The sequence below is a fragment of the Oncorhynchus keta genome, chromosome 11 (genome assembly GCF_023373465.1).
Source record: "Oncorhynchus keta strain PuntledgeMale-10-30-2019 chromosome 11, Oket_V2, whole genome shotgun sequence".
NCBI lineage: Eukaryota > Metazoa > Chordata > Actinopteri > Salmoniformes > Salmonidae > Oncorhynchus > Oncorhynchus keta.
This window is the reverse complement of record NC_068431.1, coordinates 3,746,813-3,774,316: the sequence shown is the minus strand read 5'-3', so window position 1 is coordinate 3,774,316 and position 27,504 is coordinate 3,746,813. Positions and strand designations below refer to the sequence as shown.

Sequence of the window (27,504 nt, the reverse complement as noted above, 5' to 3'; positions counted from 1 at the left end):
TTGGTGTGCTTGGACCATTATAGTTTGTTGGTGATGTGGACACCAAGGAACTTTGAACTCTCGACCTGCTCCACTACAACCCTGTTGATGTTAATGGGGGCCTGTTCGGCCCACCTTTTCCTGTAGTCCACGATCAATTCCTTTTCTCTTTGCTTATTTGAGCAGTTCTTGCCATAATATGGACTTGGTCTTTTACCAAATAGGGCTATCTTCTGTATACCACCGCTTCCTTGTCACATCACAACTGATTGGCTCAAATGCATGAAGAAGGAAATAAATTCCACAAATTAACTTTTAACAAGGCACACCTGTACATTGAAATGCATTCCAGGTGACTACTTCATGAAACTGGTTGAGAGAGGCTACTTTGGAGAATCTCACAATTTAAATACTTTTTTTTTTTTTTACTTTTTTGGTTACTACATGATTCCATATGTGTTATTTCATAGTTTTGATGTCTACACTATTATTTTACAATGTAAAATATAGTGAAAATAAATAAATATCCTTGAATGAGTATATATACCCTTGAATGAGTAGGTGTCAACTTTTTACTGGTTTGTTCTTTAATTTAGACACATACAATGAGAGGTTAAATGTGTGACAGTAGTAAATATAATAGTAATGTGATATTTCCTCTCTCTCCTCCTCTGTCCTCTCCCTCTCTCCTCCTGTACTCTCCCTCTCTCTCAGGTCGTCTCCTCTGTTCAGAGCGTTCTTCATTCCCTTCCTCTCGGAGCATCACACCACATACACACGATACGTCATCCTGAAACCACGACGACCAAAGCAGCCTCGCAAACGCAGCCACGCCTGACCTCTGATCCCTGACCCTCAGCTCTGAAGTCTGCCCTGTTCCCCCTCCACCCCACACATCTCCACTCATTCCTCTGGGTGGGATGGGTGTTTTAAAGATTTCTGACCCTTTAAGAACATAAGTCATGTGAGTGTGAAAGAGACATGTCCTGACCATCAAATGTTTGAAAGTGATGTTGACATGTGTGATAGCGTAATTAAGGTGTGTGTGTGTGTGTGTCAGAGAGCGAGTGTACGAGACTTTAATTGGAGAATAAAAACCTCTAAGTAAAACAGACTGAGTTCAGATACCTTTATTTAGGGAGTACACACATTTTAATCAGTGGCAACCATAGTTCTCATTTCCTTGTTATCTATTCAAATGTTATTGTCCCGTGTACAAGGACAATGAAATGCCTTTCTTGCAAGCTCTTCCCCAACAATGCAGTAATTAATTACAGTAGTACAATCATTAAACTATAAAGTAAAATTGAATAACAGTAGTACTATAAATAAAATAGAAAAAAAGTGAACAGAAGATATACAGTATCCTGAACAGTAACAGCAAGGAGAGGAGAAAGTTTGATGATGGAACAGGACAGTAGAGGGGGGGGGGGGGATGGGAAGAGAAGAGGGGGGACAGGTGCAATATGGGAGAGGGGGAGAAAGGTGGAGGAGTGGAGAGAGAAAGGTGGAGGATGGGAAGAGGAGAGAGAAATGTGGAGGATGGGGGAGGAGGAGTGGGAGAACGGGGGAGGAGGGGTGAAAGGTGGAGGGTGGGGGATGGGAAGAGATGAGGGAGAAAGTTGGAGGAAGAGTGGGAGAAAGGTGGAGGATGGGAAGAGGAGAGGGGGGACAGGTGGAAGATGAAGGAGAGGAGGGTGGGGGAATGAGGGAGAAATGTGGAGGATGGGGGGGATGAGGGAGAAGATATCAGACCCAGCTATATATCATATATAATATCAGACCCAGCTATATATCATATATAATATCAGACCCAGCTATATGTCATATATAATATCAGACCCAGCTATATGTCATATATAATATCAGACCCAGCTATATATCATATATAATATCAGACCCAGCTATATGTCATATATAATATCAGACCCAGCTATATATCATATATAATAGACCCAGCTATATGTCATATATAATATCAGACCCAGCTATATGTCATATATAATATCAGCCCAGCTATTGTCATATATAATATCAGACCCAGCTATATATCATAATAATATCAGACCCAGCTATATGTCATATATAATGGCAGACCCAGCTATATATCATATATAATATCAGACCCAGCTATATGTCATATATAATATCAGACCAGCTATATGTCATATATAATTCAGACCCAGCTATATGTCATATATAATATCAGACCCAGCTATATGTCATATATAATATCAGACCCAGCTATATGTCATATATAATATCAGACCCAGCTATATATCATATATAATATCAGACCCAGCTATATATCATATATAATATCAGACCCAGCTATATGTCATGTATAAAACATGTGAATGGGGGCGTGCTCGGTCCTCCGTTTCCTGTAGTCCACGATCAGCTCCTTTGTCTTGCTGACGTTGAAGGAGAGGTGGTTGTGCTGGCACCACACCACCAGGTCTCTGATTTGTCTGGTCGTGTCGCTGGGCAGCTCACGGCTGGGTTTCCCTTTGTAATCCGTGAGTTTGCAAGCCCTGCCACATCCGACAAGATTCAGAGCCAGTGTAGTACTCTTGTTGCACACGAGACATGCTGGTAGAAATGAAGATTCAGAGCCAGTGTAGTAGCTGGTAGAAATGAGGTAAGACGAATTTCAGTTTTCATACGTTGAAATGACAGGCCATTCGGAGAGCTCTGGTTAAGTATTTTCTTGTTTGCTTATGGCCTTATACAGCTCATTGAGAGCGGACTTAGTACCAGCATCGGTTTGTGGTGGTAAATAGACAGCTACAAAAACATTTAGATGAAAACTCTCTTGGTAAATAGTATTGTCATGAGTTTTTCTAACTCGGGCAAGCAGAACGTCAAGACTTCCTTAGTATTAGAGATTGCGCACCAGCTGTTATTATCAAAGAGACACACACCTCCCCGACGCTGACATTTTTAAATTTATTTAACTAGGCAAGTCAGTTTAGAACAAATTCTTATTTACAACGACGGCCAATAGAACAGAGGGTACTGTTCACACTGCCCACTTTATCTACCATCTTCAGAAGTATCACTCTGTTGCAGTTATGATTTTATTTTTATTTAACTAGACAAGTAAGTTAATTTCTTATTTACAATGACGGCCTACCAGAAGACAAAAGGCCTCCTGCGGGATCGGGGGCTGGCTGGAATTAAAAATCTAAAATAAAATAAAAATATGGGACAAAACACACATTATGACAACACTACACAAAGAGAGACATGAGACGTCAACATAGCATGGCAGCAACAAATGAAAACACAGCATGACAACAACATGGCAGCAACACAACATGGCAACAACATGGTAGCAACACAACATGACAACAACATGGTAGCAACACAACATGGCAGCAGCACAACATGGTAGCAACACAACATGGCAGCAGCACAACATGGTAGCAGCACAAACCAGGGATGCTAACTAGTCACTTTTTGGCTAAATTCTCCGTTATGAATCCAAAATAGGTGATCTATGTGATTAGTGTGGATCCGATGGGGGGGGGGGGGTTGAATGACTACTGGCTGTATGTGATCGAGTGATGTATGTTTGGAGCAATACTGTCTGTATTCAAGCCAATTGTTCTAATAACAACAGAATACAGCAAGCGACTGAAGAGAATCAAATCAAATCAAATGTATTTATATAGCCCTTCGTACATCAGCTGATATCTCAAAGTGCTGTACAGAAACCCAGCCTAAAACCCCAAACAGCAAGCAATGCAGGTGTAGAAGCACGGTGGCTAGGAAAAACTCCCTAGAAAGGCCAAAACCTAGGAAGAAACCTAGAGAGGAACCAGGCTATGTGGGGTGGCCAGTCCTCTTCTGGCTGTGCCGGGTAGAGATTATAACAGAACATGACCAAGATGTTCAAATGTTCATAAATGACCAGCATGGTCGAATAATAACAAGGCAGAACAGTTGAAACTGGAGCAGCAGCACGGCCAGGTGGACTGGGGAAAGCAAGGAGTCATCATGTCAGGTAGTCCTGGGGCATGGTCCTAGGGCTCAGGTCCTCCGAGAGAGAGAAAGAAAGGAGATAATTAGAGAACGCACACTTAGATTCACACAGGACACCGAATAGGACAGGAGAAGTACTCCAGATATAACAAACTGACCCTAGCCCCCCGACACAAACTACTGCAGCATAAATACTGGAGGCTGAGACAGGAGGGGACAGGAGACACTGTGGCCCCATCCGAGGACACCCCCGGACAGGGCCAAACAGGAAGGATAGAAGAGACAACCAATGTGCTAGTTTCAGCATCAGCGCACATTCTGGAAAGACAGTGGGGAAGTGTCAGTTTGCCAGGTAATTTAGCAGCATGACCCCTGACCGATAACGAAGAGGTGGGTGAGAAGCCTGATCAAAGAGATGGGGGTGAGAAGGTGATGAAGCACACTTCATGAGCCGTAACCGAAAAACAAGTGGCATTTGGAAAGTTTGAGGTGAGGGAGAAAGTGTGGTGGAACAAGCATTGTTAAGTATCTTGCTAGCTGGATCAAATTCTCCCTTAGCTAGCCAGAGAAATGTTGAGCAACATTAACCAACTTAACTGATCAAATCATTAAGTTTATGGTGTGAAGATTAGCTGGCTAATAAAGTCAGACCGCTAACCTTAGCTCATCTGATCAGTAGCTAGCTAACGTTAGTAACTTAACCAATTCGCTATAGTATAAACTGGTAACGTTGCCGTTCCTCAAGTTATAATGCGTTAGTTGCTTACTGGAGCCTGGCAATATATGTGAAATGTTAACTAGTTAACCAGCTAATGACCTGAACTACTAACAGTAATGTTTTCCCTCTACAGTATTGTTAGGAATATTATGAATAAATGACTAAACAATATTCTTATTTTAAATGGAACTGTAACTAAGTAAACTTATACTCTGTTTTATTATATCTGATTAACAATATGAGTTCATAAGAAGGGATTGTGTGACACGGACAAGGAGGAATTAAATATAACGAACACCATTCCAAACTAGTCTGGAGAGGAGTGGGTTAAGTAAGTAGATAGGGTCGTTAACCTATGGTTGAACCGACGAAACTGAGCTCTGGGGTGTTTTAGATAAGACCGTGAGTGCATTCCTAGTTCTCTGTTAATTAGAACTGTCAGCTAAGTGGTGATCGATAATGGTGAGGGGTCAAGAGTTAATTCAGTTATGTTGTGTGACCTGTGAGTGTGTTAGTGAGTTGGAATGAACTTTTAAACTCACTTAATTCTAGGTCGTGAGGAGGGGACTCATTCTAGAAGCAATGAAAGGACATGTTATTGTATATAAACTGTTGCTCATGGTAACGTGGCAGCGCGCTCTGAGAATAAATACTATTATCTATTATTGATAAGACTGGTCTGCGTCTATTTTATGCAAACAAGAAGCTTACAAATTCTCATAAAATAGATTAAGGGAATTCAATTAATGAAAACATATTGGAATAACTAAATTACAGTAACAAGTATGTGGTTAATTTTCAGAATGAGAGAATTAGGTGAAAATGAGGCGTTGCTTGTTAAACAAGTGTAGCTGGAGCTGGACCTGGCTAAAGCTGGATGCCTCTATAGAGGTGAAAGGAACAACACACTTACCCTCTTTCTCACAGATTTTCAAAATATGCTTCTTCAATACTGTGAATAAAAAGCATTTAGGGTGTGGCCACTATAATAGAGCAAAAATAGGCCTGTTTGTTTAATTCTATTTCTACTTTAAGATCTTTTTTCCCCAAGTGCAATATTTAGATGTGTGTGGTCACAAGCGTTCTATTATAAAGGCTGTCATGGCTAACTGCAATATTAGTGTATTGTTTTTACTCAAGACTTAGATGTGAGTTAGGCTCACATTAACCACTTTTTATTTTACACACAGAGACTGATCATGTAGATCAGGCCAAAAAGATCATCAAGGACAACAACCACCAGAGCCACTGCCTGTTCACCCCGCTATCATCCAGAAGGCGAGGTCAGTACAGGTGCATCAAAGCTGGGACCGAGAGACTGAAAAACAGCTTCTATCTCAAGGCCACCAGACTGTTAAACAGCCATCACTAACATTGAATGGCTGCTGCCAACATACTGACTCAACTCTAGCCTCTTTAATAATGGAAAAATGTTTGTAATAAATGTATCACAAGTCACTTTAAACAATGCCACTTAATATAATGTTTCCATACCCTACATTACTCATCTCATATGTATATACTGTACTCTATACCATCTACTGCATCTTGTTTACATACCCTACATTACTCATCGCATATGTATATACTGTATTCTATACCATCTACTGCATCTTGTTTACATACCCTACATTACTCATCTCATATGTATATACTGTACTCTATACCATCTACTGCATCTTGTTTACATACCCTACATTACTCATCTCATATGTATATACTGTACTCTATACCATCTACTGCATCTTGTTTACATACCCTACATTACTCATCTCATATGTATACACTGTACTCTATACCATCTACTGCATCTTGTTTACATACCCTACATTACTCACCTCATATGTTTATACTGTACTCTATACCATCTACTGCATCTTGTTTACATACCCTACATTACTCATCTCATATGTATATACTTTACTCTATACCATCTACTGCATCTTGTTTACATACCCTACATTACTCATCTCATATGTATATACTTTACTCTATACCATCTACTGCATCTTGTTTACATACCCTACATTACTCATCTCATATGTATATACTGTACTCTATACCATCTACTGCATCTTGTTTACATACCCTACATTACTCATCTCATATGTTTATACTGTACTCTATACCATCTACTGCATCCTGCCTGTGCCGTTCGGCCATCACTCATCCATATATCTTTATGGACATATTCTTATTCATTCCTTTACACTTGTGTGTATAAGGTAGTTGTTGGGTTAGATAAAACTGCATGGTCGGAACTAGAAGCACAAGCATTTCGCTACACTCGCATTAACATCTGCTAACCATGTGTATATACCGTAGTCGATACCATCTACTGCATCTTGCCTATGCCGCTCTGTACCATCACTCATTCAAATATCTTTATGTACATATTCTTTATCCCTTTACACTTGTGTGTATAAGGTAGTAGTTTGGAATTGTTAGGTTAGATTACTCATTGGTTATTACTGCATTGTCGGAACTAGAAGCACAAGCATTTCGCTACACTCGCATTAACATCTGCTAACCATGTGTATGTGACAAATAAAATGAGATTTGATTTGTTTAATTATATATCAACAGAGCATATCTTTTTCTCTCTGGATTCCTACCACCAGCTCTGAACCTTAACACAGTATCATCGCAGCTAGCTAGCTCACAGATCACTGCACCTGTTCATAGCCTATCTGTATACAGCCCATCTATCTACCTCATCCCCATACTGTATTTATTTATTTTGCTCCTTTGCTCCCCAGTATCTCCACTTGCACATCCATCTTCTGCACATCTACCATTCCAGTGTTTAATTGCCATATTGTAATTACTTTGCCACCATGGCCTATTTATTGCCTTAACACACCTCATTTGCACTCACTGACTTTTTGTTTTCTTTTTTACTGTATTATTGACTGTTTTGTTTATCCCATGTGTAACTCTGTGTTGTTGTTTACTCCATGTGTAACTCTGTGTTGTTGTTTGTGTCGAATTGCTATGCTTTATCTTGGCCAGGTCACAGTTGTAAATGAGAACTTGTTCTCAACTAGCCTACCTGGTTAAATAAAGGTTAAATAAATAAATAAAATGACCCCAAGCATACTTCCAAAATTCTGGCAAAATGGCATAAGGACAACAAAGTCAAGGTATTGGAGTGGCCATCACAAAGCGTGTGCAAGCAACGAGGCCTACAAACCTGACTCAGTTACACCAGCTCTGTCAGGAGGCCTATAAACCTGACTCAGTTACACCAGCTCTGTCAGGAGGCCTATAAACCTGAGTCAGTTACACCAGCTCTGTCAGGAGGCCTATAAACCTGACTCAGTTACACCAGCTCTGTCAGGAGGCCTATAAACCTGACTCAGTTACACCAGCTCTGTCAGGAGGCCTATAAACCTGACTCAGTTACACCAGCTCTGTCAGGAGGCCTATAAACCTGACTCAGTTACACCAGCTCTGTCAGGAGGCCTATAAACCTGACTCAGTTACACCAGCTCTGTCAGGAGGCCTATAAACCTGACTCAGTTACACCAGCTCTGTCGGGAGGCCTATAAACCTGACTCAGTTACACCAGCTCTGTCAGGAGGCCTATAAACCTGACTCAGTTACACCAGCTCTGTCAGGAGGCCTATAAACCTGACTCAGTTACACCAGCTCAGTCAGGAGGCCTACAAACCTGACTCAGTTACACCAGCTCTGTCAGGAGGCCTATAAACCTGACTCAGTTACACCAGCTCTGTCAGGAGGCCTATAAACCTGACTCAGTTACACCAGCTCAGTCAGGAGGCCTACAAACCTGACTCAGTTACACCAGCTCTGTCAGGAGGCCTATAAACCTGACTCAGTTACACCAGCTCTGTCAGGAGGCCTATAAACCTGACTCAGTTACACCAGCTCTGTCAGGAGGCCTACAAACCTGACTCAGTTACACCAGCTCTGTCAGGAGGCCTATAAACCTGACTCAGTTACACCAGCTCTGTCAGGAGGCCTATAAACCTGACTCAGTTACACCAGCTCTGTCAGGAGGCCTATAAACCTGACTCAGTTACACCAGCTCTGTCAGGAGGCCTATAAACCTGACTCAGTTACACCAGCTCTGTCGGGAGGCCTATAAACCTGACTCAGTTACACCAGCTCTGTCAGGAGGCCTATAAACCTGACTCAGTTACACCAGCTCTGTCAGGAGGCCTATAAACCTGACTCAGTTACACCAGCTCTGTCAGGAGGCCTATAAACCTGACTCAGTTACACCAGCTCTGTCAGGAGGCCTATAAACCTGACTCAGTTACACCAGCTCTGTCAGGAGGCCTATAAACCTGACTCAGTTACACCAGCTCTGTCAGGAGGCCTATAAACCTGACTCAGTTACACCAGCTCTGTCAGGAGGCCTATAAACCTGACTCAGTTACACCAGCTCTGTCAGGAGGCCTATAAACCTGACTCAGTTACACCAGCTCTGTCAGGAGGCCTATAAACCTGACTCAGTTACACCAGCTCTGTCAGGAGGCCTATAAACCTGACTCAGTTACACCAGCTCTGTCAGGAGGCCTATAAACCTGACTCAGTTACACCAGCTCTGTCAGGAGGCCTATAAACCTGACTCAGTTACACCAGCTCTGTCAGGAGGCCTATAAACCTGACTCAGTTCCACCAGCTCTGTCAGGAGGCCTATAAACCTGACTCAGTTACACCAGCTCTGTCAGGAGGCCTATAAACCTGACTCAGTTCCACCAGCTCTGTCAGGAGGCCTATAAACCTGACTCAGTTACACCAGCTCTGTCAGGAGGCCTATAAACCTGACTCAGTTACACCAGCTCTGTCAGAAGGAATGGGCCAAAATTCACCTATACTTATTGTGGAAAGCTTGTGAAAGGCAACCTGAAACGTTTGACCGAAGTTAAACAATTTTAAGGCGCACTACCAAATACTAAATGAGTGTATGTAAACTTCTGACCCACTGGGAATTTGATGAAAGAAATAAAAGCTGAAATAAATCAATCATTCTCTCTACTATTATTCTGACATTTCACATTCTTAAAATAAAGTGGTGATCCTAACTGACCTAAAACAGGGATTTTTTTTCTCCTGGGATTAAAAGACAGAAATGGTGAAAAACTGAGTTTAAATGTATTTGGCTAAGGTGTATGTAAACTTCCGACTTCAACTGTATATCCACTTGTGTTCCCCATGTACTTGTTGTATTGATTTGTTGTTGATTTAAAAAGAAGAAGAAAAAAGAGAAAAAAGGGCTAAAGTTGGCTGGCTTGCTAGCTACTTCCAGACACAAATGAAAGAGCATCTCACTCTGAACATTTTATTGGCCTAGCAGAGCTGGTTAGGATGTTTTCATGTTATCTATGGCGTTGGTGACTGTAACTGTGCTGCTGTCAACAATTTAATGACGCTTTTTTGCCATCATTTACTGACATCATATTCAACATGTGTTGAGTGTTAAATTCCTGTTATTATGTCTCTGGCACACTCAGTCGAGAGTGCTCTGAAATCGGAGTTGATAGCCAGAGTGAATTAACTCTTATTTTTCTATTCGTGTATTAATACTTATTATTATTACTGTAATGAAACAGGCAGGAAGCAGATCTCGAACTCTCAACCTTCTATTCTGAAGCGCGTTATCGACTGCGACAAGGATATAAAGTGTGCTTAAGCGGCAGAGTCGACGATATATGTGCTTTTAAACCCAGGATCGTTACACAACTCTCTCCTTTCAGAGGGCGTCCTTGCGCTAGTTTGTGACTCAACGTCTTGTAGGAACGCGCTCACCAGCAGAGGACATGCATGTTCGTGGATGCGAGGTCCGATCACTTCTGAGACCAATGTAATGAAAAGGGCAGGGAGCAGGTAGACCGGTGTCCAGCGCGCTATCCAATGTGCCCCAAAAGGTATGTTCAAACGGCGGAGTCGATATCCGCGCCTATAAACCCAGGCTCGTTATAATACTTATTCCAAGTGAGAAAGGTCTTAGGAATGTGTATGTATGTATATATATGTTTTTTTTAATAAAATATATATATTTAACTGTATATATTGTAATCTTGATTTGTTGTTAATGAAATAAAAAATAAAATAATGTTTAAATTTTGAAACTGTAAATGTACGAAGGCACCCATAGGGTTTATGTGGACGGCTGGTTGTGTCACATCGCCAAGGAAACGCTTGACAATAAAGGAGCGTGCAGGAGTTCTGTCCAGTTCACACTGTCAGCAGGTAAGAAGTATTGTAGGTAGAAATGTAGATATTTACTTCAGGCCATTACCAACTAAATACATCACGTTGTACCGTTTATCCCGGTCAAAAGGGACATTTACACATTCCTGGGTGGAAATTATGTTTACTGTTTGGAAAATATGGTCCAGTTTCTACCGGGGCCTGCGTGTGTGTGATCGTGCACTCTTGTTCTCCTTGCCATTGAGATGTGAATTACAGCAAGGCTATCTGTTAGTAGGATATTTAGATATGATTAGGCTGGACACTTTACAACAACGCTTTTTTCTGATAACTAGTTCATTGCATCTGCCGTGGAGCCCAGTTTCATAAAATTACAATATGTCCCAGCTGCTTGGTGTAGTTTTGAAGTAGCTGCGGAAAAACAGGACTTGTTTTATGGCATTATTCAAACTGCCAGCTCCCTATTAGTTGTGTTGAACTCCGTGGAAACAACTGCCTTCAGAAAGCTCTTTTCCCAGGTCTTTATTCTGCGTCACAATGTCTGCTTCGCGGTGGCCGGACACCTTCAACTCGTAGGATTACTTCATCTAACGTGTCATTAACAGGGTTACAGCTCATTGTTCACCTGGGTACCTGGTTCACGTTGTGTTGACCAACAGATCTATCGATGGCTGGCGCAAAGTGTTCAAACGGTAAACATTTTTTGGTCATAGTTAACCATATTTTATTTCAGAAAAAAATTCTAAACCTAAAGAAAACGCATGTCCCTGTCCTCTTTTTCAAGATGTGGCCGATTTAAACAGCCAGATGACATTTTTTAATTAAGAAATACACTGACGATTTGTTGTTTCTAAATGGCCGATGGATAATTTGATATGCGTCGAAATCGTTGTTGGTAGGCGGCGAATTGAGCGAATACTGTGCAGGTTCATTGCGTTGTAAACTAAATGGATAGGTCTAAGCTCATTGATTTGTAGATCTGACGCAGTTTCAACTTCAGATTATGAGCCTAGTCGCAAAAGAGGTATGAAGTAACCAGAGAAGGCCTTAAAAACCCTAAACCTAACAATCAAATGTATTTATAAAGCCCTTTTTACACCAGCAGATGTCACAAAGGGCTATACAGAAACTCTAACCCTACCTATAACCTATTTTACCCTAAACCCTAACCCTATTTCTAGGGTAGGGTGGACTAGAACACTATTAGAAACTATTTTAGTAATCATATAATGTTTCATTGCAGTACTAAATAGCATTTTATTAGTTATTATATTTATTATTGTAAAGGCAGAACACTTAACAAGCCACATTTGTTTTATTTTTCAATTGTGGTTTGAACTGCATGGGATACTAGGTGTGGCAGGTTTGAGACTGATCTCAGGCATTGCAGAAAAAAATACACTATTTCTCAGCTGCCTCACCAATGGCTTTATGTAAATTAATACCTTTGAATTTGGTACCATTGCCTTTAAATTGTTTAACTTGGGTCAAACATTTTTGGTAGCCTTCCACAAGCTTCCCACAAAAAAAATGGGTAATTCGACTTTTACATAAGTCCTTTGTATTGGTGTAGACTTGACGGACCAGATGGGACTCATCCCCCCCCCAAACCAAAAGGAGAAACCAATGTTTTCTCTGGTAGGCACAACCTACCTGGCACCCCTATAAATAATAACCTCAAATCCAAAGTGTTACAATATATATCCAAAATGTCCATTTTTTTAGCACTTTGGTCCAGAAAAAAACAGCTTCCAAAATGCGCAACATCACTACAAAATATTTCAAACTACTTTTGTAATACAACTTTAGGTATTTTTAAACGTTAATCGATCAAATTGAAGACGGGTCCGTGTTCAATACAGGAAAACAACCAAGCAAGCTACTTTTCAAGTCTTGCGCAACTCTCAACAGTGTTACGCAGTTCCTAGTTGGCCCCACTTCTTCATTGCACAAATGAATAACCTCAACCAAATTCCAAACACTGGTGACCTCCAGTGGAAGTGGTAGTAACTGAAAACAAATATTGTTTGCCAATATTGTTTGCCAATAAGAAATATTGTTTGCCAATAAGACCTCACTGAACAGAGTCCTAAAAAGACATTCTGAACGGTTTGTCCTCTGGGTTTTTCAGCGTAGCCTAGTGGTTAGAGCATTGGACTGGTAACCGGAAGGTTGCGAGTTCAAACCCCCGCCTGGTTAAATAAAGGTAAAATTACATTTGCCTGCTACACAAGTTATGTTATACTTACAGACATGATTCAAACTGTTTTAGAAACGTCAGTGTTTTCCATCCAAATCTACTAATAATATGCATATCTTATTCTTGGCATGAGTTGAGCAGGAAGTTGAAATTGGGCACGCTATTTATCCAAAAGTGAAAATGCTGCTGCCTATACAGTATATATTGATATTTGTCAATAAAACTCATGAATGCAACTATTTATGTAAAATGTTGTGTTCTACTTGTAGCCCTGGTGTCCTGAAAATAACATATTTAGCCTCACAATGAAGTGTTTTACCATAAGGCCTGAACATGCAGATAAATGAAAAGTCCATTTTTGCTGGTCTCTCAGTGGGTTAGAAGTCTTACTCACATCAGCTACTGAGAGTGAGACCATATAGCCAGGTTGAAACGCTTACGTTTTCTCATAATTTGGTTGGGTCTAATTATGTTGCTGTCCTGGGGCTCTGTGGAGTCTGTTTGTGTACAGAGCCTCAGAACCAGCTGGCTGAGGGGACTCTTCTCCAGGTGCACCTCTCTCTGTAGGTGATGGCTTTGTTAGGAAAGGTTTGAGAATCGCATCCTTTTATGTAATTGTAGAATTTAATGTCTCTGTTCTGGATTTTTATAATTAGTGGGAATTCTGCTCTGAATGCAATATTTGGTGTTTTACGTTGTAAACGGGGGATGGTTTTGCAGAATTCTGCATGCAGTCTCAATTTGGTATTTGTCCCATTTTGTGAATTCTTGGTTGGTGAGTGAACCTCACAACCAGACCTCACAACCATAATGGGCAATATGTTATATAACTGATTTGCGTATTTTTAGGCAAAAAAATATTGTATTCACTCACTCATTTTACTACCCTTGTCTCCCTCGCAGCAGGATGCCGTTCCCATGGACCTTCTCCTCTCCTCCGTTCCACTACATGCTGCGTGCGTCTGGGCAGAGTGAGGTATGGAGCGACGCTCGGCCGGAGGACAAGTTTCATCAGTACGGCTGGCGCTGCGGAACCAGCGAGGACGGATATGGTACCAGGACTCTGATCGGTAACTGGGTCGAACAACAAAAAGACATCACTCAATACCGGAAAGCCAGACCCCTTCCTTCACAGGTTAGACCCCTTCCTTCACAGGTTAGACCCCTTCCTTCACAGGTTAGACCCCTTCCTTCACAGGTTAGACCCCTTCTTTCACAGGTTAGACCCCTTCCTTCACAGGTTAGACCCCTTCCTTCACAGGTTAGACCCCTTCTTTCACAGGTTAGACCCCTTCCTTCACAGGTTAGACCCCTTCCTTCACAGGTTAGACCCCTTCCTTCACAGGTTAGACCCCTTCCTTCACAGGTTAGACCCCTTCCTTCACAGGTTAGACCCCTTCCTTCACAGGTTAGACCCCTTCCTTCACAGGTTAGACCCCTTCCTTCACAGGTTAGACCCCTTCCTTCACAGGTTAGACCCCTTCCTTCACAGGTTAGACCCCTTCCTTCACAGGTTAGACCCCTTCCTTCACAGGTTAGACCCCTTCCTTCACAGGTTAGACCCCTTCCTTCACAGGTTAGACTCCTTCCTTCACAGGTTAGACCCCTTCCTTCACAGGTTAGACCCCTACCTTCACAGGTTAGACCCCTTCCTTCACTGGTTAGACCCCTTCCTTCACAGGTTAGACCCCTTCCTTCACAGGTTAGACCCCTTCCTTCACAGGTTAGACCACTTCCTTCACAGGTTAGACCCCTACCTTCACAGGTTAGACCCCTTCCTTCACAGGTTAGACCCCTTCCTTCACAGGTTAGACCCCTTCCTTCACAGGTTAGACCCCTTCCTTCACAGGTTAGACCCCTTCCCCTTAGACCCCCCTTCCTTCACAGGTTAGACCCCTTCCTTCACAGGTTAGACCCCTTCCTTCACAGGTTAGACCCCTTCCTTCACAGGTTAGACCCCTTCCTTCACAGGTTAGACCCCTTCCTTCACAGGTTAGACCCCTTCCTTCACAGGTTAGACCCCTTCTTTCACAGGTTAGACCCCTTCCTTCACAGGTTAGACCCCTTCCTTCACATCAGACTCCTACCTTTACAAGTTAGACTAATCAGGTTAGTGGGGGGAACATAACCTGGCGAGGGTCTGGGGGAGAAATTATTTTGGGCGTCTAAAGCTAATTTCCCGCATTTTTACACAATACAATATGCCGTCTCGATTTAGAACAAAAAGTAATCAACTCTTTAAAAAAATATAAAGTATTTTGATTGTCTTTACTAAGACATCCTTTATATCAAATTTCAGCCAGACCGACCAGTCAGTCCGAGCCGCCTGCACGCGCAACCCCCACCTGTCCAGTCAATAACTACATTTTCTCCCAACACATTTTCCTTCCCATTTCACGCCTTTCATTTTTTAACTACCAGGGGAAAAGGTTTGAAAACAAATCTAAAATTCAAATGTCCTCATTGTTGCTGCTTCCAGTTTAGTAGCCACACCTGAGAAATCAGGTGTGTTTTCAATTAGAGGAGGTTATAGCCTATGCATGGGCGGAGAAGCACGGGGCAGTTAACTTTCCAAGGAAATGGACTTAATAATAATAATAATAATATATGCCATTTAGCAGACGCTTTTATCCAAAGCGACTTACAGTCATGTGCATACATTCTACGTATGGGTGGTCCCGGGGATCGAACCCACTACCCTGGCGTTACAAGCGCCATGCTCTACCAACTGAGCTACAGAAGGACCACTAGACTTCTAAATAGGACTATGATTAGGCTATAGTTTACTACATAGCCCAGAAATATGGGTGATCAATATTTAGGCCTGTCTGTAATCTTCCATTCTCAAAAGGTAGGCTATAAAAAAGCTGAAGAGAAAGGCTCTCCAACTCTACTCTCTTCAAACTACATCTAATATATTGTCTGATATAGCCCTGTAATACAACTATTATTCATTGAACCTTTATTTAACTCGGCAAGTCAGTTACGAACAAATTGTTATTTACAATGAGAGGGGAACAGTGAGTTAACTGCCTTGTTCGGAGACAGAACAGAGTTTTACCTTGTCAGCTCAGGGATTCGATCCAGCAACCTTTCAGTTACTTGCCCAATGCTCTAACCACTAGACTACCTGCTGGTTACTGGTCCAACGCTCTAACCACTAGGTTACCTGCTGGTTACTGGCCCAATGCTCTAACCACTAGGCTACCTGCTGGTTACTGGCCCAATGCTCTAACCACTAGTCTACTTGCTGATTACTGGCCCAATGCTCTAACCACTAGACTACCTGTTGATTACTAGCCCAATGCTCTAACCACTAGTCTACCTGCTGATTACTGGCCCAATGCTCTAACCACTAGACTACCTGCTGATTACTGGCCCAATGCTCTGCTAGATTACCTGCTGGTTACTGGATAACCACTAGTCTACCTGCTGGTTACTGGCCCAATGCTCTAACCACTAGTCTACCTGCTGGTTACTGGTAACCACAACGCTGACCCAATGCTCTAACCAGTCTACCTAGACTACCTGCTGATTACTGGTCCAATGCTCTAACCACTAGGCTACCACTCCAATGACTAACCACTAGGCTACCTGGTTACTGGCCCAATGCTCTAACCACTAGGCTACCTGCTGGTTACTGACCCAACACTCTAACCATTAGGCTACCTGCTGGTTACTGGTCCAATGCTCTAACCACTAGGCTACCTGCTGGTTACTAGTCCAACGCTCTAACCACTAGGCTACCTGCTGATTACTGGTCCAACGCTCTAACCACTAGGTTACCTGCCAATGCTCTAACCATTAGGCTACCTGCTGGTTACTGGCCCAATGCTCTAACCACTAGGCTACCTGCTGGTTACTGGCCCAGCGCTCTAACCATTAGGCTACCTGCTGGTTACTGGTCCAATGCTCTAACCACTAGGCTACCTGCTGGTTACTGACCCAACGCTCTAACCACTAGGCTACCTGACACCTCTATTACAATGTAAGGACCATGTGAGAATCTCTGGTAATTGAAACTATTTCTGAAGTTATTTTTGCACATTTGATATTGACAATAAGGCATAAAATTGCTGGGACCCTGGCTGGCAGGTGAGCTGGGACCATGTCTGGCAGGTGAGCTGGGACCATGGCTGGCAGGTGAGCTGGGACCATGGCTGGCAGGTGAGCTGGGACCATGGTTGGCAGGTGAGCTGGGACCATGGTTGGCAGGTGAGCTGGGACCATGGCTGGCAGGTGAGCTGGGACCATGGCTGGCAGGTGAGCTGGGACCATGGCTGGCAGGTGAGCTGGGACCATGGCTGGCAGGTGAGCTGGGACCATGGCTGGCAGGTGAGCTGGGACCATGGCTGGCAGGTGAGCTGGGACCATGGCTGGCAGGTGAGCTGGGACCATGGCTGGCAGGTGAGCTGGGACCATGGCTGGCAGGTGAGCTGGGACCATGGCTGGCAGATGAGCTGGGACCATGGCTGGCAGGTGAGTTGGGACCATGGCTGGCAGGTGAGCTGCGTCACATAGCCTACAATAACAATGCTGGACTGCGGTTGGGTTTGGAACCAGTTGTTGGGTTTGGAACCAGTTGTTGGGTTTGGAACCAGTTGTTGGGTTTGGAACCAGTTGTTGGGTTTGGGACCAGTTGTTGGGTTTGGGACCAGTTGTTGGGTTTGGAACCAGTTGTTGGGTTTGGGACCAGTTGTTGGGTTTGGGACCAGTTGTTGGGTTTGGGACCGGTAGCGGATGGGAGTCGGACAGAAAGGAGGAGTGCAGTATGTAAATGTGGACGGGATGAAGAAATGGGCCTGTTATGTCAGAGCTGTTTTACTGTCAGTGTGAAAAGTAGGGAACTAGCTAGGGAAACTGACAGATCAATAATGTTACATTGCCATACTGACTAATAAAACTCATTGCACTGAAGAAATGTCAGAATATCAATCTTCAATCTTTTGGTTGATGTTTTCAACATTTAATTCAGGTCTAGTGTGATTGAGGCAAAAGAAAAAGAATAGCTACTGTTACACTTTTGGCCAGCTCTCTCTCTCTCTCCAATGGTACATCAACTGGTGAAAGCTAGTCAAGTTCAATTACGGGTCAAAACAAAGGCTACAAAAAATGTCCATACAAACAACAGCTGTTAGTGATATGACGTGGCTATTAATGCTATCTGACCGATATCTAGAGGCTAGAGCTGACCTGGCTGTGGTAGCTACTAGCTAGCGTAGCTTATTCATTCACCTCATTCGAGAGGGTATGAAACATTGGCTAACATTACATGACAGTTAGAATACTAGCTCAGCACTGTGAATAAAAACACTACTTTTGTTTTTTTATGTTCTTTTTTAAATTTTATTTTACCTTTATTTAACTAGGCAAGTCAGTTAAGAACCTATTCTTATTTTCAATGACGGCCTAATGTTAAATGACGCTTATGTTAAACAGCAGTTACCTTGCCAGCTACATCAGTCAACTAAAGAGTAGCTAGTTTCTGCTCTGCTTGCTTTTACAACTCGGTGAAAGAGTGCAACACACACACTGAACTTTGCTCAACTCTCCCGTGCTGGTCCAGCCAGCCTTCCAGAAGCTTTGCCTTCACACAGCCTGTCAGCCTGCTCTGTGGTGTCCTTGGTCCTAAATCCAGTCAACGGACTTCTCCAAACAGCCCACCCGTCCACTCGGAGGTGTCCGCATGGTCCGAAAGCAGATCCTTTTTTGTATCACATTGCAATGTTAAAACAGGGGGGGGACAAAAATGCAAAATGTCAGAATGTGGGGTGAATGTTTGTCTATGGAGATTGCATGTCTGTGTGCTCAATTTTATACAGAACCAGTTTGGATACACCTACTCATTCAAGGGTTTTTATTTATTTGTACTATTTTCTATTATTGTCGAATAATACTGAAGACCTCCACCTATGAAATAACACGTAGTGTTATCATGTAGTGACCAAAAACAAATCAAAATGTATTTTATGTTTGAGATTCTTCAAAGTAGCCACCCTTTACCTCGACAGCTTTGCATTCTCTGAACCAACTTCATGTGGTAGTCACCTGGAATGCATTTGAATTAACAGGTGTGCCTTGTTAAAAGTTTAATTGTGAAATGTATTTTCACTACAGACAGAGGAAGGGGGAGAGAGAGAGACACAGCTGCATATTTTTTTTTACGAAAGGATAGATTTGGAGTTAGATAAGCTTGGATTTTTTTGGCAGGGACATATACAGCATAACCTTCACTCCAGATCAAAACTCCAAACCTACAAACTAATTTTAGACAATATTACCTGGAAGGATTACTACTACCAAGGATTCCTTTTGTCCAAGCTGTACAGAGGGTGCTGTGGCCTGTAAACAGCAGAGACCTGAGGACACCATCCAACATGGAACTGAGACAGAACAGATACAACTTCAATTAGTACTGAGGTGTGAAGTGAGCGCTGTCGAAGCCTTTGAGCACAACAAATGTCAGGAGTCTCACAGGCTACCCACCCAAATCCAGAGGCCTTGAAGCCCTCTCCCACTGTTCAGAGACCGTCCACTGGCATTTTCTACAAGAGATCTGCCTCCAGAAGTAATTCTCCCTAGTGGGTGTGACGCCTACTCCCGTTGCCTACTACACTGCTGCTTGGATTCCATCTGGCGATATGTACCTTGTCTGCCCTCTCCTGTCTCCCCTGTCTGATACAGGTACCTCCACCACACTGACCCCCCCTGGCCTGTCTCCCTGGCCTGTCTCCCCTGTCTCCCCCTGTCTGGTACAGCTACCCCCACCATACTCACCCCTCTCCCTGGCCTGTCTCCCCATGTCTGGTACAGCTACCCCCACCACACTCACCCCTCTCCCTGGCCTGTCTCCCCCTGTCTGGTACAGGTACCTCCACCACACTCACCCCTCTCCCTGGCCTGTCTCCCCCTGTCTGGTACAGGTACCCCCACCACACTCCGCTTTCGCTCGCCTCCAGCACACAGACACTGTTGGGGCGAGTGACTCTGAACTCTGGCCAGCCCCAAGTTGTTATTTTTTAAATTCTGTTTTTTATACCATTTGCCTCAGGGCTCCTGAATGCTTTGTTGACGATGAACATTCTTGTTTACCTAACCATGGGACAGACTGTTTGTTCCCACACTCTAGACTCTGACTCTCTATTGGTTACACAGACTTTGGCCTCCAATCCTATTCTAACCACCTCTCGTATTCATGTTACCTGATGAAATTGCTGTACAATATGATCTTGTTGCCTTCTCATGCACATTCAGATGTCATAAATCAACACTGCAGAGTTCTCCCTGTCCTCTGCCGTACTTTGATTGTTTTACTGCTGATGATATGTGGAAATGTGTATGTACACCCTGGCCCATCTGTTGCTAGTCCCAATTCTGACTTGTGCTCTATTTGCCTCACTGATTTCTGTTCTCGTAAAAGCCTGGGTTTTCTGCACGTTAACATTAGAACCTTATTACCTAAACTGGATCAATTGAAAGTGTGGGTTCACAGCTCCAATCCAGATGTGTTGGTCATTACTGAGACGTGATTAAGAAAGAGTGTTCTAAATACTGATGTTAACCTTTCTGGTTATAACCTTTTTCAGCAAGACAGATCTTCCAAAGGTGGGGGAGTGCCAATCTTTACCAAGGATCACCTTCAGTGCTCGGTTGTCTCCACCAAGTCTGTCCCCAAACAATTAGATTTACTGGTTTTAAGCATTAAACTTTCAAATAGTTATTTGTTGACTGTTGCTGGGTGTTATTGTCCTCCATCAGCCCCAGCCTGTACCCTACCTGCCCTAAGCTCTCACCCAGAAAAGGCTACTCTCCTCAATGTTATCCTCAATAACCCTGATTAGGTATCAGGCTGGTGTTTTCTGTAATGACCTTAGTGATTACTGTTTTACAGCCTGTGTTCATAATGGCTGATCAGTGAAACAACCTGTCCTAATTTGTCATAGACGTTTCGTAAAAAACTTCCTTCATGAACTGGCCTCTGTAAATTGGTATAGAATCAGCTTGATCCCCTCTGTCGAAGACGCCTGGACCTTCTTTTTTGATATTTTCAGTGGTATTGTTAACAAACACGCCCCCATGAAGAAAATTAGAATTAAAAACAGGTTCAGCCCCTGGTTCGACCGTGATCTGGCAGAGTTACTCCACCTCAAGAATCACATTTGGCAAAAGGCTCAGCCACGCATACTCAGGCTGACTGGCTCTCGTTCAGGCAAATGAGAAATAAGTCCACTCAGGCTGACTGGCTCTCGTTCAGGCAAATGAGAAATAAGTGCACTCAGGCTATCCGGAAGGTCAAAGGTAGTTACTTTACGGAGCAGTTCTCTCTCTGTGGGTCTCACCCCAAGAAGTTCTGGAAAATGGTTAAAGACCTGGAGAATAAACCCTCCTCCTCACAGCTGCCCGTGTCCCTTAATGTTGATGATGTGGTTGTTACTGACAAGGAGCACATGGCTGAGCTCTTTAATCACCACTTCATTAAGTCAGGATTCCTATTTGACTCAGTCATTGCTCCTTGCCTGTCCAACATTTCCTCATCTCCCACCCCTTCTAATGTGACTAGGCCGATGCTCCTCCCTCTTTTTCCCCTGCCTCGCTACAAAGATTCTCCCTGCAGGCGGTCACTGAAGGGGTGTCCACATACTTATGGCCATAGTGTTTATTTCTTCCACCTCCCTGATATCTGTCCATTCCTCTCTTTCACAGTTCTCTCACTACTTTGACTCTACCTACTCCTCCTCCTTTAACCGTGAAGAGAAGAGACCCATCAACAGCTGTGAATAATACTACTGCATATTACTGAGTATTACAGAATTTTACTGAATATTACTTGGTACTACTGAATATTACTGATGCTAATAGTATTTTGTCATAATATTACTGATGCTAATAGTATTTTGTAATATTACTGATAATGCATGTGTGTGTTCCAGTGAAGGAGTCCAAGAGTTTCCCGGGCCAGCAGCTGGAGTTAGACCTCTCCCAAGAGGGACTACACCAGTCACACACACACCACACCCCACCCCGTCTGGGACTGTGACGCTGCAGGATGCATCAGTGAATGTGGACTACAGTGTGTGTGTGTGTGTTTACTGTATTTGCAGCCTTTGGAGCCAAACGTTCTTTTGGATCAACTCCCCCTGTTCCCTCTCTTACCCCATCTCCCCTCGTCTCCTCACTCACTCCCACTCTCTCTCTCCACCTCCACCTGTCTATCTCTCTCCACCTCCACCTGTCTCTCTCTCCACCTCCCCTGTCTCTCTCTCTCTCCACCTCTCCCCTCTCAAATAGCATTGTAGTTTTCTTTGTTTTTTTGTGAATTCTTTCAGTGTCAAGTAAATCTCTTTTTGTTTTCCTCATGATTGTGTTGGGTCTAATTATGTTGCTGTGTTGGGGCTCTGTAGGAAGCAAATCAAATTTGATTTGTCACATACACATGGTTAGCAGATGTTAATGCGAGTGTAGCGAAATGCTTGTGCTTCTAGTTGCGACAATGCAGTAATAACCAACAAGTAATCTAGCTAACAATTCCAAAACGACCTTATACACACAAGTGTAAAGGGATAAAGAATGTGAACATAAAGACATACGAATGAGTGATGGTACAGAGAGGCATAGGCAAGATACAGTAGATGGTATCGAGTACAGTATATACATATGAGTATGTAAACAAAGTGGCATAGTTAAAGTGGCTAGTGATACATGTATTACATAAAGATGCAGTCGATGATAGAGAGTACAGTATATACATATACATATGAGATGAATAATGTAGGGTATGTAAACATTATATTAGGTAGCATTGTTTAAAGTGGCTAGTGATATATTTACATCAATTCCCATTATTAAAGTGCCTGGAGTTGGGTCAGTGTCAATGACAGTGTGTTGGCAGCAGCCACTCAATGTTAGTGGTGGCTGTTTAACAGTCTGATGGCCTTGAGATAGAAGCTGTTTTTCAGTCTCTCGGTCCCAGCTTTGATGCACCTGTACTGACCTCGCCTTCTGGATGATAGCGGGGTGAACAGGCAGTGGCTCGGGTGGTTGTTGTCCTTGATGATCTTTATGGCCTTCCTGTGACATCGGGTGGTGTAGGTGTCCTGGAGGGCAGGTAGTTTGCCCCCGGTGATGCGTTGTGCAGACCTCACTACCCTCTGGAGAGCCTTACGGTTGTGGGCGGAGCAGTTGCCGTACCAGGCGGTGATACAGCCCGACAGGATGCTCTCGATTGTGCATCTGTAGAAGTTTGTGAGTGCTTTTGGTGACAAGCCAAATTTCTTCAGCCTCCTGAGGTTGAAGAGGCGCTGCTGCACCTTCTTCACGATGCTGTCTGTGTGGGTGGACCTATTCAGTTTGTCTGTGATGTGTACGCCGAGGAACTTAACTTACTACCCTCTCCACTACTGTTCCATCGATGTGGATAGGGGGGTGTTTCTGTTTGTGAACAGAGCGACCGGACCAGCTTGCTTAGGGGACTCTTCTCCAGGTTCATCTCTCTGTAGGTGATGGCTTTGTTATGGAAGGTTTGGGAATTGCTGCTTTTTAGGTGGTTGTAGAATTTAACAGCTCTTTTTGATCATTAGTGGGTATCGGCCTAATTCTGCTCTGCATTATTTGGTGTTTTACGTTGGACACAGAGAATATTTTTGCAGAATTCTGCATGCAGAGTCTCAATTTGGTCTTTGTTCCATTTTGTGAAATCTTGATTGGTGAACGGAACCCAGACCTCACAACCATGAAGGGGAAAAACTGATTCAAGTATTTATTTATTTTTTTGATGGCATAGAAGGCCCTTCTTGCCTTGTCTCTCAGCAGTCGTTGGTAACGTTTTGTACTATTAACTATAGTCGCTACTGCATGTGGAACATACAAATCTACTTTTTGACCCATAGTAATGGAGGGGATGTTATGCAGAACCATTTCAGTTGTTTGTACTAATAGTCATGGTGGCATTTCTCTTGCCACTAAGTCGATTTCCTCCAGTGCCTGACTTGTCTTTTCCTCCACGGTTCTGTGTAACTACCGCGCCACAGTGCCATTCCTGTTCATGCATAAACATTTTAAAGGGTAATTCTAACCCAATGCAGGCGCTGAACACAATTGCTTGTTTAACTCCCTCTGACTCGGGATCCCTGCTTCATTAAGGCACTTGTTTCCCATTGTCCCCTTTGCTTACAATAATGACAGAATGTATATCGGTCAGAAGACATTGTTCTAACATTCTCCACAGATATATATATATTTCTCTATATACTTATAAATATATTATCAGTTGTGTAATTAAGTGGACCACAATAACCAAAGACAATCAATGCTGTCTTGGAGCTCAATAACCAGAGACAAAGGTTGCCTTAGGCTGTTTTCACATATTAAGAACTGATCTCAGTCCTCTTTAAAGTGAACGAAGAACCAAACAAGAAAAATGAATCTGTTCTCGTTGTATTTACACTGCCCTTGCCTTTGAATGAGGACTTAACTATTTTGCCAGTTCACTTCACCTATTTTGTGGTCCGAGTCCTCTTTTGCATTCACATTGCTATGTTTGGAAAAAGATCTTGATTCCTTTCTAACATTCACTCAAATGAACTCTGGGTTTTTACAAAGTGCAGGACAAGCCATTCCATCAGAATGTGTTATCGGACAGCTAGTTATACCTACTTACATTGTGAAAGCTAATAGATTGAATTTTGTTTTAAGATGAGACATAATTGTTATCAGAAGATACGAATAACATGTAAATATTATTATTAACAGAATAATAACTACAGATTAAATAATGGAGTAATTGAAAATTGTAGAGCCAATGGTGTGTGTTCACATTGCCCTAAAAAGGGAACCGGTCCAACTGTGAAAATACCCCTCGACCACAATAAACCAAAATACAGCCATTCACGTTCGTCAACGTTCATTCATATTCAAACCAAAATCCAGATTGCGTCTATTCCAGTAACCGGTTATAGTATCATTATTCTTAACTCATACTGCCCGGTACTTTGAGAAGGGAAAGCCAATTTACCTTCAATTTGTAGATCTCTTACGACAAGGGAAACCCCCACCACCCACTAGACACAGACATCTCTCAAAGGGATTTAGAAAAAGGGTCCCTTACCTCTTAGTTTGGGCCAGGAGAAGTTGTCTGGTTCCCAGCGGGCAATATGTTAAGCGGAAACATTAAATAGTGGTCCTAGCTGTTAAAAGCTAACCGTGTCGTGAAATCCATGCAAAAACAAGTTCAGTATTCATCACTAACGAAGATGGGTTGTTGTTTTTTTAATCAAAAACAACAAACCGAGTGTTTCCAGCAGACAGTGTTCAGCTGCACACAGTTGTAAACTTTACGGCACAAGTCTCAAAGAAATCTAAGAAACTGGACATTATTGTGGCTGGAGCAGAAACGTTTTTGGGACTTAAGAATTTTACATCTAAAGACCTGCAAGCGGTACTGGCGCCGGAAGACCCACCCTCCCAGGTTTCCCTTGAGGCTTTGTTGGGATCAGATATTTTTCTTTTTTTTAAACTAACGTTGTCTGATTTAGTTTATTTATCTTTTGGTAGTTTGGTAGTGGTTTTGGTATTTTATTCCATATTTAGGAATCCTGTTTTCATCCCGCACAGTAGGTGGCAGAATGAGCATGAAGTTGTGTGATCACCAATGTACCATAGCAGCAGAAGAGCTGTGTTGCGACTTTATTTTACGACAGTGGAGTCCTCAACGTTGCCAGCTCCTTTACGGTTTTCTTTTTAGAATCTTCTGCCCAATGCCACTGTAACATGTCCGGAAGGACAGCCGTAAAGCGTTATGGTTAAGGAGGTCATTGGAAAGTGAGCTGTTTGCTAGCTACCTGGGCCGGTTCGGGGGGACAGAAAGACGCTTTATTGCTACCATTGGTATCAGACATTCTGTTACCTGAGTAGCTCAAACTGAATCTAAAAGCTGTTTCAGCGATTAAACTTATAAAGGCGAAATGCTCCGTCTGGTCCTGCGGCTGAGGCCGTCTGCAGGGTTGCCTCGGTCCCGCGGTGCCCAACCTGAGCTTGCCCTGAGCTCTCGTCCCGTTCGGGGACCCTGTCATCTGAGGCGCTACCACGGCTCTGTCCGGTCCAGGGCTGTTTGCAGTGGAGGTCGTTTCAACACGGTGGTCTTCGCCAGCAGAGCCCTGCTCCAGCCCGCCATGGGAGCCCAGACACAGCGCTTCTACAGCCTACCACCGCACCAGAAGGTATGTTGACTTAGCTAGCTAACTGCTGTACTTGTGTGGGCTCTTAAGACGTCCGTTTCAGACATTATAACTAGCTAACTAGTTCATGGTATTTTCTTTATTTTAGCCAACAACAGATATCAGGGGAGTAGCAGCCATTGACAGTGACACTCAGAGTCGTAAACTAACCAACTAGCTAGCTGGGAAGCTGCCCAGTAATGCGAGCCTACCAGAGGAGCTAAATGCCTTTTTATGCTCGCTTCGAGGCAAGCAACACTGAAGCATGTATGAGAGCACCAGCTGTTCCGGATTACCTTGTGTTCACGCTCACATCATCTACGGTGAGCGTGAAGACCTTTTTCAACAGATCAACATTCACAAATCCGCGGGGCCAGACAGATTACCAGGACATGTACTCAAAACATGCACGGACCAACTGGCAAGTGTTTATTGACATTTTCAACCTCTCCCTGACAAAGTCTGTAAAACCTACATCTTTCAAACAGACCACCATAGTCCATGTGCCCAATAAAGCGAATGTAACCTGCCTAAATGATTACGGCCCCAAACAACATATTCTCAATATAAACTATTCCTGCAACAACTCTTTGCCTATGACAAAACCCAGGTATCACTCTACTGTAGTCAACCTGTTACCTACCCAGACTGCTCTCCTCCAGGTATAACTCTACTGTAGTCAACCTGTTATCTACCCAGACTGCTCTCCTCCAGGTATAACTCTACTGTAACCCTGTTACCTACCCAGACTGCTCTCCTCCTGGTATAACTCTACTGTAGTCAACCTGTTACCTACCCAGACTGCTCTCCTCCAGGTATAACTCTACTGTAGTCAACCTGTTACCTACCCAGACTGCTCTCCTCCAGGTATAACTCTACTGTAGTCAACCTGTTATCTACCCAGACTGCTCTCCTCCAGGTATAACTCTACTGTAGTCAACCTGTTATCTACCCAGACTGCTCTCCTCCAGGTATAACTCTACTGTAGTCAACCTGTTACCTACCCAGACTGCTCTCCTCCAGGTATAACTCTACTGTAGTCAACCTGTTACCTACCCAGACTGCTCTCCTCCAGGTATAACTCTACTGTAACCCTGTTACCTACCCAGACTGCTCTCCTCCAGGTATAACTCTACTGTAGTCAACCTGTTACCTACCCAGACTGCTCTCCTCCAGGTATAACTCTACTGTAGTCAACCTGTTACCTACCCAGACTGCTCTCCTCC

At 43.2% G+C, this 27,504-nt stretch overlaps 2 protein-coding genes across 30 annotated transcripts in view; both read left to right on the top strand.

The window, feature by feature from the left end:
• The window catches only part of alg9 (ALG9 alpha-1,2-mannosyltransferase), a 79,094-nt gene extending 56,671 nt beyond the window's left edge, over nt 1-22,423 (top strand). For 2 of the 29 annotated variants that reach the window (XM_052529169.1, XM_052529190.1), the window contains exons 15-19: nt 13,971-14,202; nt 17,163-17,258; nt 17,475-17,546; nt 21,771-21,840; nt 21,998-22,423. In XM_052529169.1, the coding sequence (XP_052385129.1) occupies nt 13,971-14,202; nt 17,163-17,258; nt 17,475-17,546; nt 21,771-21,840; nt 21,998-22,104 (577 nt within the window). In that variant the 3' untranslated portion in view covers nt 22,105-22,423. Of the gene's footprint in view, nt 1-693; nt 1,092-13,970; nt 14,203-17,162; nt 17,451-17,474; nt 17,547-21,770; nt 21,868-21,997 lie in introns of those variants that run through there. The other 27 variants (XR_008146753.1, XR_008146751.1, XR_008146752.1 and 24 more) reach the window with 27 other exon arrangements.
• Nucleotides 22,424-25,810: 3,387 nt separating this feature from the next.
• Nucleotides 25,811-27,504, top strand: part of LOC118389736 (dihydrolipoyllysine-residue acetyltransferase component of pyruvate dehydrogenase complex, mitochondrial) — a 30,999-nt gene continuing 29,305 nt past the window's right edge. The window contains exon 1 of the mRNA XM_052529168.1: nt 25,811-26,281. Coding sequence (XP_052385128.1) covers nt 26,027-26,281 — 255 coding nt within the window. The 5' untranslated portion in view covers nt 25,811-26,026. The remainder of the gene's footprint in view (nt 26,282-27,504) is intronic.